This window comes from Protobothrops mucrosquamatus, unplaced genomic scaffold (assembly GCF_001527695.2).
Source record: "Protobothrops mucrosquamatus isolate PMUCROS unplaced genomic scaffold, P.Mucros_1.0 scaffold416, whole genome shotgun sequence".
Lineage (NCBI taxonomy): Eukaryota > Metazoa > Chordata > Lepidosauria > Squamata > Viperidae > Protobothrops > Protobothrops mucrosquamatus.
In genome coordinates this window covers 176,727-193,108 of record NW_015386745.1, presented here as the reverse complement: position 1 = coordinate 193,108, position 16,382 = coordinate 176,727, and the positions used below count along the sequence as shown (strand labels likewise).

The following is a 16,382-nucleotide window of genomic DNA, read 5'->3' as shown; positions in this document are numbered from 1 at the left end:
CTCTTGGATATAAGAGGGAAGGAAAGATAAATTGTATCAGGCTTTCAGGATTCTATTATTAAGGTCTAAACAGAGTTCTAATGTTTCTTGTGGTGGTTTGTGTCCTGACTGGATTTACCTCAGATGGCTGACACTTATTCACAGTGTACAAGGCACATTAAGGCAGGCATTGTTGGAGTTCCCTATAAAAGTCAATATAGGCTACGACTGGGAAGGAAGCAAATTTAATAGTGGTCAGACTAGTGTTTTTTTTCTCTGTGCATTTGAAAAGAAGTGACAGAAGATAGGCTCCTTTTTAGAGGATGAGTTTAGTGCTGTTGTCTGCTAAACACTAGATTTAGTGCTATTCTAGAAGAGTGCTAAACTCATATTCAGTAGATGAGTGATCATCAGCAGATTTGAGATATTCCAGAAAAAGCAGTGTTCCAAAGCAGCCTGCCTGAATGACAACTGACAGACATGATGGGGACTGTACCATGAAGCAGCACAGACAGATAGATAGCTATCCTTCAGTGCCTCCCCTCCTGCCACCACCATAGGTTAGCTGCTGTTTAAGGGTGCTCCAATAAGCAGAATGGGAGATTGACTCAGAGATCTGGCAAAATGTGGATACAGGGGACCTGACTTTAAAGAACCAGACTGTTCTGCTGTCCAAAGCATAATAGTCCTTGAAGATTGGGGAAGAAGGCATGCTAGTATCAGCCTAAGGTCAACTAGTAGACATGGGTCACCTTACTGCAGTGCTGACAAATTAGTCAACCAGGTTGCAAAGCTGTGTCAAGATAAGGGAGATATAATAATCACACTCTAATGAGTGTCATTAACAATGATTCAAGGCCTCGGGAATGGATTGGGGAACTGAGAAAGGCCAGGTTATGAAAACAGAAAACAGAAAAATATTAGAGCATGTCTGTGTCCATAGCAAGTGAATAAACTCAATCTTGGCACTCATTGAATGTGAGAGAAGAAAAATGAATGATATTGTGCTTCTGCTTGTGGAAACGCTGTAAATTCAGATATAGTGTACAGATATTTATTCTTTGTCCAATCCTAAAGAATTCTTGCCCACTCTGCTGATAGCATGATATCCACCATTGTGCCTGTTCTGCCATTCCATTCCATCAGCTAGAGGAGTTAATTGGATATTCCCCTGTATATTTGGTAAAGTGGCCTTAGTTTATTAGATAAAACATTTCTAAAGAACAGCATACTTTTCTCCATTTACAAAGCAGACTGTGTGACAATGTTCAATTACAAGAGGGATGAAAAAGTCATCAGTGCAAATGTCCTATTTGTGTGATGTCCCATCTCTGTTCTTGATTCTCTCAGTGTTTTGCTTTTTTCCCCCCATATAATTTGTCAGTCACTGGAAGATTTCAGTTACAAGAATGATATAAAGCATAGAACAGCTGTATGATCAAAGTTTTGACAGAAAATATTCTGCTATCTTGCAAATAATAGTGCTATCTAATGCCATTGTTTGTCTTTCAAATGTGTTTACTGAGGCTTCCATTTCTTTTGTGCCTTTGCTTCAGAGCTTCAGAACTCTTTAGTCTGGAATTTCCAATACGAATCTGTGGCAAAATCCAGTGAACGTAGTTCTGATAGACAGCGGTACTGAATATTCAATTCTTAAGACATTTTCTTCTTTCTTCTCTTAATTCATATGCAACATATATACTGTAATGATGCACCTAGGGATACTGTATCTTTACTTAGGTATTTTTGCTTCATAAAGAATGGGTTGAAAAAATACTTTACAGAAGAAAAAGTAGTCGTCCAATATATTGTTATACTTTATACCATATTGATAATTATATACAAGCTTCTAAATTGACCCTTAGAGATAAAAGCTAAAGTCTCTTCGAATCCACTTGATTCCTGGTGACTTCAGAGACACATCCACGTAGCTTTCTCAGCAAGAGTACAGAATTGGTTTACCACTCCCTTTTTGGATTATTTTTATCACTTCCCAGTTTTGCTTACCGCTTTGCCAATCTTGTAGAACTTGGCCAGGCCGCATCCTGCTGAGCTTCCAAGCCTGACAAGATCAACCAGGCAGTGCCACCTGCTGAAACACTCTTAAGAGATGCATGGAAGCATGTAATATAAGGTTGAACGTATCCCATTTAAAGAAGAAAAAAAACTAAACAAAAATCTTGTTTCATGTCAGTCTTCCAATTAAACTCTGACAGCATGAAGAATATAGTAAGTATTGGAATGTTGTTTAAGTATAACTTGTAATGTCTATTGGTGATAATTGGGGAACACTGACCCTGGGGGTGGGGGTGGGGTCTGGTAGTGATAGCAGCAGCAATAGTCTTAAACAGTGGTGTAAGGCGGTTAGTGTGTAGTGCTGATGGCAACTAGTTTCTGCTGTTTATCCTGGCCTCTTATTTTCTTCAGTTGCATTTTGTTTTTGTTCTCTGGATCTCTGTTCTGACGTCTGGATTCCTGGTCTCTGTTTTCCTGACTGGTTTCTTTGCTTTCTTCTCTCTTTGGTTTTTTTTGTCTGTCCTTTCTTCTCCCTGCAATAAAAAACTACAATACGTTACACGGTATATCATTTATTTAGAGATGATCAGTTTCTCTTATCCTGGCATTCTCGAACTCTGAACTCTTAAATAAAGAAAAACCTCTGACATTGGTCTCTTCCAAGAACAAGGTTAAGAAGAACTGGAAATATAGAAAATTCAGTCCATTCTCAACATTTTGACAAACTAATTCAAAATACAAATTATAACCTCTGTCGTAAACAGTGCTTTAAGAGGCATTATGCACGTATATTATTTTTATATAAAAAGCCTTTAGATTGCTATACTTACACGTCAAGATTGTTCATTATACCATATATTATAATCCAGTGAGTAAAACTGCAGCCTTAGCTTTGTTCTATATATTTTAATAATTAGCGATACCTTACAATTATGCTAAGATTTGTGTCTTTCCTATGGGGAGCAAGCCAGAATTTAAAATTAAATAAAATATTTTTATTTATTGCATTTATGTCACATCTTGCTTCTCAGGAATACTGATCTACATAATGGCAAGGAATCTTCCCTGATTTTGTCCACACAGCCCTGAGAAAGAATCATTGAACCAAAGACTTGGAGAATTCCATGACTGAATAGGGCAGTGGCGGCACTCAGAGCCCTCTCTGTGGGCACATGTGCCATACCCCGGAGATGGCGAGGGACTGGCTCCCGCCGCCCTGGCCCCACCCACCCAGTCTGCCATGACCACCACAGCCACGCCCACCCGGTACCTGGTGATAAATAAGTGGGTTTTGGGTTGCAGTTTGGGCACTGGGTCTCTAAAAGGTTCGCCATCACTGGTATAGGGACTTGAATTTATATCTTGCCGGTTAGAAGGGTCATCATATCTACCCCACTTGCTCAGTGCAGGAATCCAGATTACTCTAGAACCCACACATTCAGGCAGAAGGAATCCATTATTGCTTTGGGTAATGGATTCCATTATCAAACTGCTCTGACAATGAAAGTTTCAACCAGAATCTTTCAACCAGAATCTGCCCTTTAATATTAAACTACTATTTCTTGTTCTGTCTGGAATAAATCAGAACAGATTTTGACTGTTGCCTATGTCAAGAAACTTTCAAATGCTTTTTGGAATAAATCAGAATAAATCTTAAGTTTTAGATATTTGAAGGATTCTATTCCCTTCAGTCTTCTCAAGATTCTTTTAGTCTTCATCGTATTAGTTGTTAGCTGTAAATCATTCTCATCTGCATTTCAGAAAAACTATTAGCTGAAACTTATTAAAATCTAATGGCTAGAAATGGACCCAGCACTTAAATGGAGTCTGACCAATGCAGAATACTGTAACTGTTAATTCCAATTATTTGGAAATTACACTTTTATATAATAGAATTACTGTATATTTGCCTTTCTTGCTTCCATATGACACTGCTGAATAATATTCAGTTTGCAATCAACTATTCTAAAATCATTTTTATAAGTAATATCTCTGTCCATAATATGAGCATGTAATTTTTGTCTTCCAAGTGCATAAGTTTCTTTGTCTATTTCATTCTATTATTTTTTAACCTGTCTAACCTATCAAATATCTCTGAAACCTCTTTCTCTTTCTCAAAATCCCATCTAATTTTGCATCATTTGCAAAAAAAAAACATCCCTTCCATTCCTTTATCGAAATGATTAAAAAAATATTAAAACACAGACAATCTATGGCTGAAGCTTGTTGGACCTCAGCCACAAACAGTGGCTCCAGTTTGATTAGGAATTGTTGATGATGTCTTTTAGTACAACTTTGGGAAAACTGTATATCCACATACTTGTTAATGCCATCCAGCTTAGGTTACTCTTGGTTGCTAATCAGAATGTCATGGAATATATTGTCAAATCCTGGAAAGGAATGTTAGAGATCACCTTGGACTGGTGGCTTTCTAAGTTGATGGCAGTCCTTCAAGTAGGTCAGTGAAGAAACAAGTACCAAAAGGCAGTGTTTCTCAACCTGTGGCCTGCAGACCCACGGGAGGCACAATGTCATCACGGGGTCTGCAAAGGCTTGATGAAATGTTATGATTTAAATCTTGAGTTAGGTTTTGGGGGGTCTGTGGCCATTATCTGTGGCCACAAAAGGTATTTAAAGGGGGTCCATGGTGAAGAAAAGTTTGAGAACCTTTTCTCAACCATAAGGATTTCTGGAATGCTACTTTGTTGTTATAGGGTATAATAACAGAATCTTGAAAACCTCCCTTCCGAAGACATCTCTGCCTTCCTTTACAAATGCTTTGCTTAGGCCAAGATATATTCTTACAACCTATTAAGGAAATTATCTAATTAAAATAAATGAAATAAGGTTAAAACTTGACAAATCTAAGGCCAGAACTTAAACCATTAGGTTTATTGACCACTCTATACTTGCTCTTAATAAAAATGGTAAATACAGCTAATATAATTATAATCTGATACTAAAGTTGAACATATTCTCTTTTTAGTTCCCTAACTATTCCAAAGGACTGTGGACAAGAAAAAATGAATAAATTAAACTGACTTAAAAAATAGAAGGATAATTTATGATGTGATTAATGTAGTTGGAGAAAATATGTTGTAGATTTCTTCAGGTGCTCAAAATAAAATAAAATGAACAACTGCTGTACTTCTGAATAGATTGCAATGCATTGCACTTATTTATGTGAGCTAAAATTCCACTAAGGGGCACCCTTGTGCTTTTTAAATCCATCTTTTGAAATCCTTCAAATAAAGATATAATCTTTTTAATGAACAATGTAAATCTCATTGTTTTGCGACATAGTCTGTTCTGATTCTGAGTGTATGAATTCTATGTTCAGTTTCATTTTGACAGTGTTTGTACTCTCTGAGTCCATCTGATTTATCATACAATCATAAAGGGACAGACATCATAAGACACACATTGTAATGTTGTCCTATAGGTTATGCTATAGAAAGAAGAATGAGTGAGAATAAACAGGTGTAGTGCTATCATATTTTATGATTCTTGGATACAAGAATGAGAAGATGGACAGAAATATGCACTGGACACTATGATTTAATATTGATCCAATATTATGAGCCTTCACAGATAAGGTTTTTTTTTAATAACAGCTCTTTATCTCTTCTTAGCAAATCAATGTGTTGGAAGAAAAGCATAATGCTTAAAAATAAGCTAATCTTACTTGTCAAACTATATTTTCTGACTTTTTAATCACAGGATTAAGAGGCATAATATGTTATTTGAAGCTCTCTGATTTTATTTTTATTTTTATTTTGCTTCTGCTCAGCTTTCCTTGCCTATATCCTGAAAAAAATGATTTGTAATTTAGTCTGAAGATGGTAGTAGTTCAGGTCTGTGTGAAACAGCTTACTTAGGTTGCATACCTGGTAGGACTTAAGTTGTCCATCCTACCAGGCCATCTACTGTGTCACAAACAAGAAAGGAAACAGGTAACAATTCAAGAAGACATGGACCAGAAGGATCAGCTTTTCAAAAAAAAAGTACTGATACAATTCTTGATTGCCCCCCAGGTCACTTCAAGCCTCTTACATTCCATTAATGTAGTGTTATGCATATTTCTAGCATTTTTCTCATTTCCAAGAAGCATGACCATTTTTCTGAACACAGGTCAACTTTCAAATATACTGACGCTGAACTTAACAGATCCTGGCCGAAACAAAATTTTAAGGACTCCACTCCTCTCTATTGCAAGGTACCTGTCCAGAGTTTTTATTTTCATTTGTCAACAGATAGCTCTGGCTTCTTATAGTATTTTAAGTGTGCAGAGATTTGTGCGTTTACTGACGAGCAAGTGCAGGAAGTAGAATCTATACTTTCCAAATGACTGGGGTTTTTTGGGGGGGAGGGATTTTGCAGTTCTGAGTATTAATTACACTGTATTATATAAGGGTGATCACAGTATGATACAAGGGAGATCAAGGTGAGAGGGTGCATAGGATTGAGTCAATGTCAGCCAGTAACTTTCATGCTGAAGTGGAGTTTGGAAACCAGTTTTCCCAGCTTTGTGTCCAGTCATCTCCAAAATGCTTGTTAGTAGGTATGCAATTCTCATCAACCTAACCTTTAACACCATGTTCCTGCAAGTAAGACTGTTTTTGCACATGTAGACACCCATTTGATTACATGAACTGTAATCAGACTGTTGTTTCTGGGAGGAATAATAGTACAGGTAGTCTTCGATTTACAACAGTGCATTTAGTGACTGTTCAAAATTACAACGGCACTGAAAAAAGTGACTTATGATAATTTTTCACACTTACGACCATTGCACCATCCCCATGGTCATATGATCAAAATTCAGACACTTGGCAACTGGTTCATATGTATGACAATTGCAATGTCCTGGGATCAAGTGATCAGTTTTTGTGATCTTCTGACAAGTAAAGTCAATAGGAAAGCCAGATTCATTTAACAAACAGTGTTACTAACTTAACAACTGCAATGATTCACTTAACAACTCTGGCGAGAAAGGTTGTAAAATAGGATAAAATTTACTTAAATGTTTCACTTAGTAACATAAATTTTGTGCTTAATTGTGGTTGTAACTCAAGGACTACCTGTATTCATATGGGCAGTATTCTGAAACTTACATTAAACATGATGGAATTACTTGAAAAGTTCTAAAATATGATAGTGGGATTTGCTGCTTAAACAGTCTCCACGTATATATGACTTGTATACAATATAAGATAGGGATGATATATGTATATAGTACGACTTAGGATCAGGAATTTTGGTATAAATAGCTGTAACTTCTTTTTGACCTTCAACAGTTTAGCCCCTCCTGCAGGATTCCCTTGAGGTCATAGTTGTTCTTTATGAGACATTAGTTCAGCTGGTGGATTCGTTTGAGTAAACCAGGAATATAAATGTGATGCTGCCTTATGTCAGAATCTCGTGTTTAGTCTGCATTTCAAGAAATAATCAGGAAAAGTTATACATGATAAGGTACAGATGCTCCTATCCCACAGATATCTAAATTATTTCAAGTACAGTATTATAGTAAGAGAGCAGCCAGATGAAATTATTTGGTTTCATGTTTAAATGATTTTTAATTCAGACACTTCTAAATTGTTTATTTTAAAAAAAATAAAATTCACTTTAAAAAAAATCAAAGTAGCTTTATCCTTCCCCAATAAAATGCACATATTTCAAACAATTTGTAATGTAATATAGGTTTTCTCTTATGCCAATAACACTTTTCTTTCCATAATTGTAATGTGTGCATTGTGTATCAAACTATTACATTAGAAATCTGCAAGCTACTATGGCCATAGCACTTTCAAAGCATTTGCCTCCATCTGAGTTGGGAAAGTAAGTCAAACTTTATATTGGGAAAAAAGATAGAGAAACTATTTCCTCTTTATCCAAAGACTATTTGCTGATATCCAGCATTGACACAAAGAACTAGAAAACAAAATGTACCTTGTTAAATGAATTATGGTTAAAGACAAAGCCACATCTATCTACAATAAAAATATTAAAATCAAAAGACAATAAAACCCCCAAAATGTCACTATAAGTAAACTTAGTTCCCCCTTTCCTAACACTTGAGGAAAAAGCCAGGTCTTGAGTGTTTTTCAGAAGATTAAAAGTGTGGGAGACAGCCAACTTTTTTGGGGGGGAAGGGAGAGATATTACATAAGGCATCGGCTGCCACAGAAACTTTGTAGGTTCCATAACATGGCAACATTTAAGGGAAGGGACTAGGAGCATGCTGATTCTATCTGATCTGGTAGCCAGGCAGATGTCCTTAGGAGAGGCAGTCGTGCAAATAATCTGGTCCCATGCCATATAGCAGGGGTCCCCAACCCCCGGTCCATAGACAGGTACCGGGCTGTGGCATGCCAGCAACCGGGTCGCACAAACAAGCAAAGCCCCATCTGCGGGATGCAGGCAGCACACAAAACCATGCCCCCTCTGGTCCACGGAAAAATCTCTCTCCATGTAACCAGTCCCTGATGCCCAAAAGGTCTGACATATAGGGCTTTAAAGAAAGATAATAATCAGCACTTTAAACTCCACCCAGAAAAACAATAGGAGTCAGTGCAGCTTGTGCAACAGGGGTATAATGTGGGTGAACCTAGAAGCACCCTTTACTTTGAGTGCTGATGATTCTGTACTAATTGGAACTTTCAGTTGGTCTTCATGGGCAGCCCAATGTAGACTGCATTGCAGTAATCCAACTAGGAAATAGCCAAGGCACAAGTGATCATGCAAACAGCCACCCTCTCAACAACTTTTCCTAAAAAGGCAAGGTTGGAGACCTGACAAAAGGTATCTAACACTATTGGGTCCAAGGATGGCCTCTTGAGAATTGAATGCACTACTGCTTCCTTCTAGGCAGGTGATACCAATGCCTTCCACAATGGTTGAACTCAACTACATGCCACTCCTGAAAGGCCTTGTCCAAGCAGGAACACAGAACATAGGTGGCCAAGCTCACAGTCCCGTCCATTTCCCTGGGTTCAACTGGCTCACTCTTCACAGATAACAGGGCTCAGAGATGAAAAAGCATTGGAAATTAACACTGGCAGGTCAGATAAAGCAGATACAGGGACATCCAGTCACAGTTCTTTGCGTCATGGTAAAATGTACTATATTGATATTTAATGTGTAATAATGTCTGCATTTGTACCAAGCCATATACATTGACACATACAAATATGCAATGCTGAGTCCTCTCCTTTTTCAGGCATGAGCACCAGCAAAATAACCTCAGCAAGGCACAATAACGAAAAACAAATAACACCATTACATTGTAAAAAAAAACCCACTTTTAAAGAAGCAGCCACATTTCGATTATAAACAAAACAAAAAAGAAAGCAAAAAAAAAAGTATATTACTATAACGAGCCATGTAGAGCACAATTTGGCACATGACAGTCTTATGGGGCTGGGGTGAACTCCAGAACTTTTATAATGCGAAGAGGAACATTTTGACAGCTATGTTTACAATGTCCCTGTTCTCTTTTCAGGGTCTTCCCCCAGTTGTGCTGTGGAGGCCTGTAGGTTTTATACTGTGAACAGCTTTGAACAGGCATTTCAAAAAAAAAATTGCTGCTGCTACTGCTGCTGCTGTGCCACAAAATGCTAAAGGAGATTTTCTGAAGACAAATGCTACCATTAAAAGGGAAAAGCCACATTGGTTACAATGGATGAAAAGCCAGCTAATGAATCTGGCAGCATAGGTATTTATGTGCTCAGTTGCAAGCACTGAGGAAATGGAATGGCACCACTTACTGTTAAGACTATATGGGATACTGTATAGTCTACAGCAGTGGTTCTCAACCTTTTTAATGCCGCGACCCCAACCGGTCATAAGTCGAGGACTAAACCGGTTGTACGTTGAGGACTAAACCGGTCGTAAGTCGAGGACTAAACTGGTCATAAGTCGAGGACTACCCAACCGGTCGTAGGTCGAGGACTTTCCCTGCCTGGGAGCGCCGTGCATGCGTGGTTCCGTCCCCTGCGCCGGCGAGGCGTAGCTGGCAAGCGGCAAAGACGGAGCAGGCCAACCACCAGCTGGCCCAGCCCAAGGGAGGTAAGGCACCCGCCGGAAAAGGGGGGGGGAAAATGGCAGACAAAAAAAATGGCGGACAAAAAAAATGGCGGACAGCCTTGCTTGGCGACCCCCATGGAATGGTCGATCGACCCCAAATGGGGTCCCGACCCACAGGTTGAGAACCACTGGTCTACAGCAAGGCTTTTCAACCAGTGGTACGGGTACCACCTGTGGTACATTGGCACCTGGCAGGTGGTACGCGACCATCCTAGAAAAGTGGTAGTGGGGGAGGGGAATGAGCTGAACCAGTGGCAGCACCACACAAGCCTGAGCAAGAGACGGCTGGAGCTGCAGGGCTGTCAGGGCTCAGCAGAAGCGCCAGGATTGACACTTCTTCAGGACTGTCAGGGCTTAGTGGAAGTGCCAGGATCAGTGCCAGGCTCCAGCTGGAGCTCGGTGCTGATCCTGATGCTTCTGCTAAGCCCAGAAGAAGCGCCGATCAGCTGGAATGTTGCAGCATCTCCAGGGTCTTGTGATTTACATTCAGATGCTTGGCAATTGATTCATATTTATGATGGTCACAGTGTCCCAGGGTCATGTGAAGTGACCAAAACCTGTTGCAACCACCCCGCAGACGGGGGGAATAAAAACCAAACACCCCCCCACCCCACCCCCACCCCACTGCCAATCCTCAACAGAAATGCTCACAACAATGAAAACCTCGGACAGGAGGAAGAACGCCACCGGGTGGGCAGGCAGGTGTCTTGCTTGGCACTTTTTTCGGTGTCATTGTAACTTCAAACAGTCACTAAGCGAACTGTTGTAAGTCAAGGACTACTAGTATTTCATCACTTTTTTCCTTTTTTTGTTTTCGTCATCAAGTTTTTGACACCTTGCTAGGCGACTGGTGGTACTCGGATATTGCCATATCCTAAAAGTGGTACAATGGGTGAAAAGGTTGAAAAGCCCTGGTCTACAGCTTTTTCTATGATTAGTTGAATATTACTTATTCTAGTTACAGTGTTAATATAATATACTGTATTATATGTCAAATGTAATTCTAGTGATACCCTGTGCACTGAAGTGATGGTAGAAAGTTTAAATTTTAGGATGACATGTCCTGTTCTAGCCTAAAAAGTTAGCCTGAAGCAAAATAGCTAGAAATAAGATCAGCATAACCATTATGAGAAAATGATGGGTAGAAATCATGCAAAGAAAAGCCACAGTAGCTATTTCATAGGAATCTAAACTATAGTAACACATTCTGCTTGGATTTGACTATTCAACTTTGTTTTACAATATATACCAAATAAAATTCTGCTGTCCTATATCCTCCTTTTCTTTCTTCCTAAAACTGTAAGTGCTATTAAGCAGGCAGGAAACCATGAACAGCCACATTACACATTTCATAATGTATTGGATTCCAAATTATTCTGTCTTCAGAGCCTATTATGTCCAGAGGTTCAAAACACACAAGTATTTCTTCACATAGCCTACAGTACTTGTGTCTCTGTGATACCTCACTAATGAATGCAGTGTGCTCTGGATATACCAACCCTTTTTAGAATTTTTGTGTGTGATCGCTTTCTTTTGCATTTTCTATTAGAGTGCTGATCTTGAAACAAAATATATAGGCTTTTTTAAGATCAAGGGTGATCTAATCTAATTTATATTTAAAAAATTATTCCCCCCCCAAATCATGCTGATTTCTTCATTTAATTAATAAGAATACTTCCTCTGTCTATTCAGCACTGCTAATATACAATAAAAGTACCATATATTTAATATAACAAGAACCAGAACCAGAACCGTTCACTTCAATAAAGTCCAAAAATCAAAGCTGCAGGATCATATACCATTAAAAGTTTGATGGAACAGATTAGAACTGCCTATTTGTAATGGAGAGCTAATTTAATTTTAATTTAATTTAATTTAAAGGACAGCCAAGTTATTCATTGAAGACAATCTGAATCTAGAATAACTATGTTACACTGCTCCATTCATGAAGGAATGGAGCAGTGTAACATAGTTATTCTAGATTCAGATTGTCTTCAATGAGAAGGCACAGCTTCAATTCTTCATCTCATCTCAACTCATCTCATCTTGTGACCTTTCAGCCTAATTATCTCACAGAATTTGTGCAAAAAATGTGTTGAGAAACTGAATTTTTAAAACAGGTAAAAAATCAATGCAACATAAATCAATCACAATTTTTATGAAAATTTGTAAATGGTGTGCCCAACATTTGGACTATGCAGTCTGGCTGCAAAGATCCAGACAATGTCTAGATGGCAGCAAACAGGTACAAAAAACTGTAAATTTTTGTTTCTATCTAGCATCTATCTAGATTTTTGCAGCCCAGATCTTGTAACCCTAATTATATGATGAAATTATAATAAATAGTAAGTGAGCCATTATCTATATTTTGATGTTCTAGCATTTGAATCACTTGCTAGTATTTCTTTATTAATTTATGCACATTTCTAATCAACTACTCATTTTATTAATTAATGAGTTAAATTCTTAAATTCTTCTGGAACCAGTGGCCCTGTTCCCACACACTCGTAATTGGGTCAGTGAAGAGCAGCAACTTTATGTGTGGTATGAGAACACCAAAAAAGAAACAAGAAACACCATCAGCTAAATTTCCAGGAGACTGAATTTAGCCCCAAACATACCTATAGTAACACATGTAATTAGATAGCTAATTCCAGTGTAAGTAGTGTGATTATTCCCTTTGATAGAGCTAATTTTCAAGAGTTGACCAATGCTTCTTTGGTGGCAGTGTCCAGATTTCTGGTGCCATCTGAAGAAAGGAGATGGGATCTCAATATTCTCAAAAAACTACTTTTTGGTTTAGTTACTGTGCGCTGCCAGAATCACCAGTGAAGCAATTTGATTGGTTTAATTACTGAGTGGGTTAAGTATCTTATGGGAATAGGACCAGATACAATAAATCCTGTACTCAAAACACTAATATATGATATGATTCTTCTACATTTATAGTGCAGTTTGGTTACTAGTGCAGTGATAATATATTATCTATAAGTGCAGTTTGGTTACTAGTATTGTGATAATATATTATCTATAAGTGCAGTTTGGTTACTAGTATTGTGATAATATATTACCTAAACAGCTGCTATGCTGTAACTATTTCTCAATCAGTCTCCAGTCTCAATTTGCCTTGAATAAATGTTTTATTGGATGCAACTGAATGTGCAATTGTTAGTTGCTATAGGGATACACACAAATAGTCCAAACAGCATGTGTTATGGAGAAACATATTTTTTTCAATTTCAGACATGTTTGAAACACATGTCAGTTAATACCTGTTAAAACACTGTTCATAAAATAAATCTATCTATCTATCTATCTATCTATCTATCTATCTATCTATCTATCTATCTATCTATCTATCTATCTATCTATCTATCTATCTATCTATCTATCTATCTATCTTGAAATGTATTTTCATGCACCACTAGAAGCAGAATCCCTCCCTGTAAGTTGCAAAGTTGGAATTCAAATATAGATAAGACTGGCTGCTTTTTCTTCTGATTTAAATTTGGTGTTTTGTACAATTGGGTTACATATAAATACTTTAATTCTTTGTTATTTTCCAGTTTTAATGCCAAACTCAGCATTTGCTGCATGGTTTTTGCACTATTGCCCCATGGTTTTATGTTTAATTTTAATATTTTCTTGCAGGAGCCTATCTGGGTTGGTCACTGGGACCAGAGGTTTCGACTTTGGAACTTTCGGACTCGTACTGGAGCTCATCCTCAGGAAATTTCTCTCTGGCAGAATAGCTTTGGACTATTCTATGTGTGGTATTTATATGGTTCCTGTGCTTTGTCACTGTTTAGATGTAGATTGTGGTGTTGATGGCTGGCTATGAAGTCATTGGCTGTTCTTTGTGCTGCCAAGCCCTCACCTCCTAAGTACTTGATAAGCTGGGGATAAATCAGGACTCCTGCTGATTTACAAGGGACCCATTTCTCAGGCTTCAATCACTTCTCTGGCTATTTTTGTGCCTGCTCGTCCAACAATCTTAACTGCAAAATTGAATATATGTCCTTGTTTACTGCAACAGGAGGCTACTAATGAGTTTGGGCCTCCTCATCTGTCCGTTCGTTGTGTTCTTGCAATCTGGTAGTTAGCTTCCTTCCCATCTGTCCTACATAGTCATAGAGGCAATCCATGCAGGGGATCTGGTAGATTACATTGGAAATATTTCCCACCTCCAAGGCACCATATAAGTACCACACACAGCCCAAAGCACACACTCTGCCAGAGAAAAGTTCTCTGAGGATGGGCTCCAGCACAAGTCTGAAAGCTTGGAAGTCCCGGTGACTGACCCAGATTGGATCCTGCAACATTATTCTAGAATACGTTTATTTGCCTTTAATATTTTGTGCCCAATCAACAGGAATGAAGGTTGTAAATTAATGCTGTAAATAAATGTGAGCTATGAAATCTTTTTTTTAAAGGAATCTATAACAACGCTACCACTGTATAGTATAAGATGAAGATTTGTTCTCTATTAATTCAGCCTTAGAGATCATACAAAGGAAAGACCAAATTATAATTTATTGCATCCTAGTTGCTTAACTGTGCTTGAGTTAACTGTTAGTAATGTCACGACAATTTGATAAATGTGGTTTATATAAGGTAGGAGTCTAGACTAGATGATATAGCAAACTTTTGGATCTGATGTAAATAGTTTTTCCTATGCCTTCACTGACTTGGACACTTTCTAAGCCACTTCCTAATAAATGGAACTGACTGTACTTTGCCAGTCTTCCTTTATAAAAACTGCACTGAAGGTGATACTTGGAATAAGCTGTAGGAAGAGAGATGCCAATGACTCAATGCCACTTTGAAAGAGTCCCATAAAATCCTGGCTAATAATAGAGTAATAAATAAACGTTCCGGAGCTTGGTGGTTAACAATGTCCTAACTGTGTTGCTATGCATGGAAGTATTTCATGGAAAAATAATTAAGCTGTATTAAATTGAATTTAAAAATATTCCTCCATGTGTTCTTCATACTTTGGCTGAGCTTAATAGAGGTGTTTATATATTATTTGTTTTTCTTATGCTCCCTGCCTTTCCTTTCTCTTCCACTTACAGTATTTCCAGTACTCAAATACTAAAATGCTAACCAAAGACATTTCCATCCATTTAATCACGTTCCCTTGCTCAGCACTATGTGGCAGCGTATTCTAATACATTATGGGAATATATGAAGGAAGCTGATTTGCTTGCATCTGTCTCTGTAGCTGGGTGCACTATCTTCGTGGAAAAGATGCCAGGTGAAGATAATATCTAGTAGATCAGGTAGATTATTGGAAGAAATGTGATGTATAAATGTACATTTTCTACTAGTAGGTAATATGTATGTTTTGGGTGCTTTATTTTGACTCGTTTGATTAAAATCCATACAACCTGGTCAATGTAATTCTAAACCCAGAATATTTTTGGCATCGTTAACATGCTGTTGTTATAATCATATAGCAGATATTTAACTGATTTCTTTCTCCATTTGTTTGTTCTCAGAATAATTGAAAGCTGATACAATTTTGTAATTTTTATGACTGCCTTAAATATTGTCTATATAATCTGATTGTGTATTGCAATATTGTTTACAGTACTACAAAACAAGAGTGTTCCTGATAGAAATTATTCTTCTATAGTTGGTAGACTTCAGTTTTTCTGAACCAGAACTCTTCCTAGAACTCTCTTGCATTGTGCTGCCACACTTTCTAGGCATTTCTGTTGCTTGCTTAATTACTTAAAGAACCAGTGAATGCAATAAGGTGGTACGGGAACTAGTTTTTACTTACTCTGAGAAAGATATATGCAATTTCTCTCCTCTTGAATAGATGGAAGAGGGATGAGCGGAAGGATGTGCAACAGCACTGGGCTAATGCATGATACCAAGCATATCATCCACATCTTTTCCAAAAGTGAATCTTGATGATGGCCCTGACAGGCACTCTACCACACATAGTGAAGGTACAAGAAGAGGAACCCTCAAAAAGTCCCAAATACAATTTTGCAAACTATAAAGCTATAACAAACTAACAGAAAACAACAGCACTATCTTCTTGGAAAAGATACCAGGTGAAGATAATATCTAGTAGATCAGGTAGATTATTGTGCAGATGTATTTGGGAAAGTTTCCTTGATCTCAAGTCTTCTCTTCAAGACTTCGTAGAAAGTACAGATGGACTTGGATAAAGATATTAAGAACTGCAAGAGAAATGTTAGTTTAATTCTGATGGATTAAATGGTTAAGAGATAGAGCTGAGTTTCCATCAGTGTACAATCATCTCTCCAATGGTCAATATACTCTGG

At 37.8% G+C, this 16,382-nt stretch overlaps 1 protein-coding gene across 1 annotated transcript in view; it reads right to left on the bottom strand.

Annotated features, from left to right (window-relative positions):
* Nucleotides 1–2,343: 2,343 nt before the first annotated feature.
* The window catches only part of RSPO3 (R-spondin 3), a 50,754-nt gene continuing 36,715 nt past the window's right edge, over nucleotides 2,344–16,382 (bottom strand). Inside the window, exon 5 of the mRNA XM_015816236.1 lies at nucleotides 2,344–2,528. Within this exon, the coding sequence (XP_015671722.1) occupies nucleotides 2,344–2,528 (185 nt within the window). The remainder of the gene's footprint in view (nucleotides 2,529–16,382) is intronic.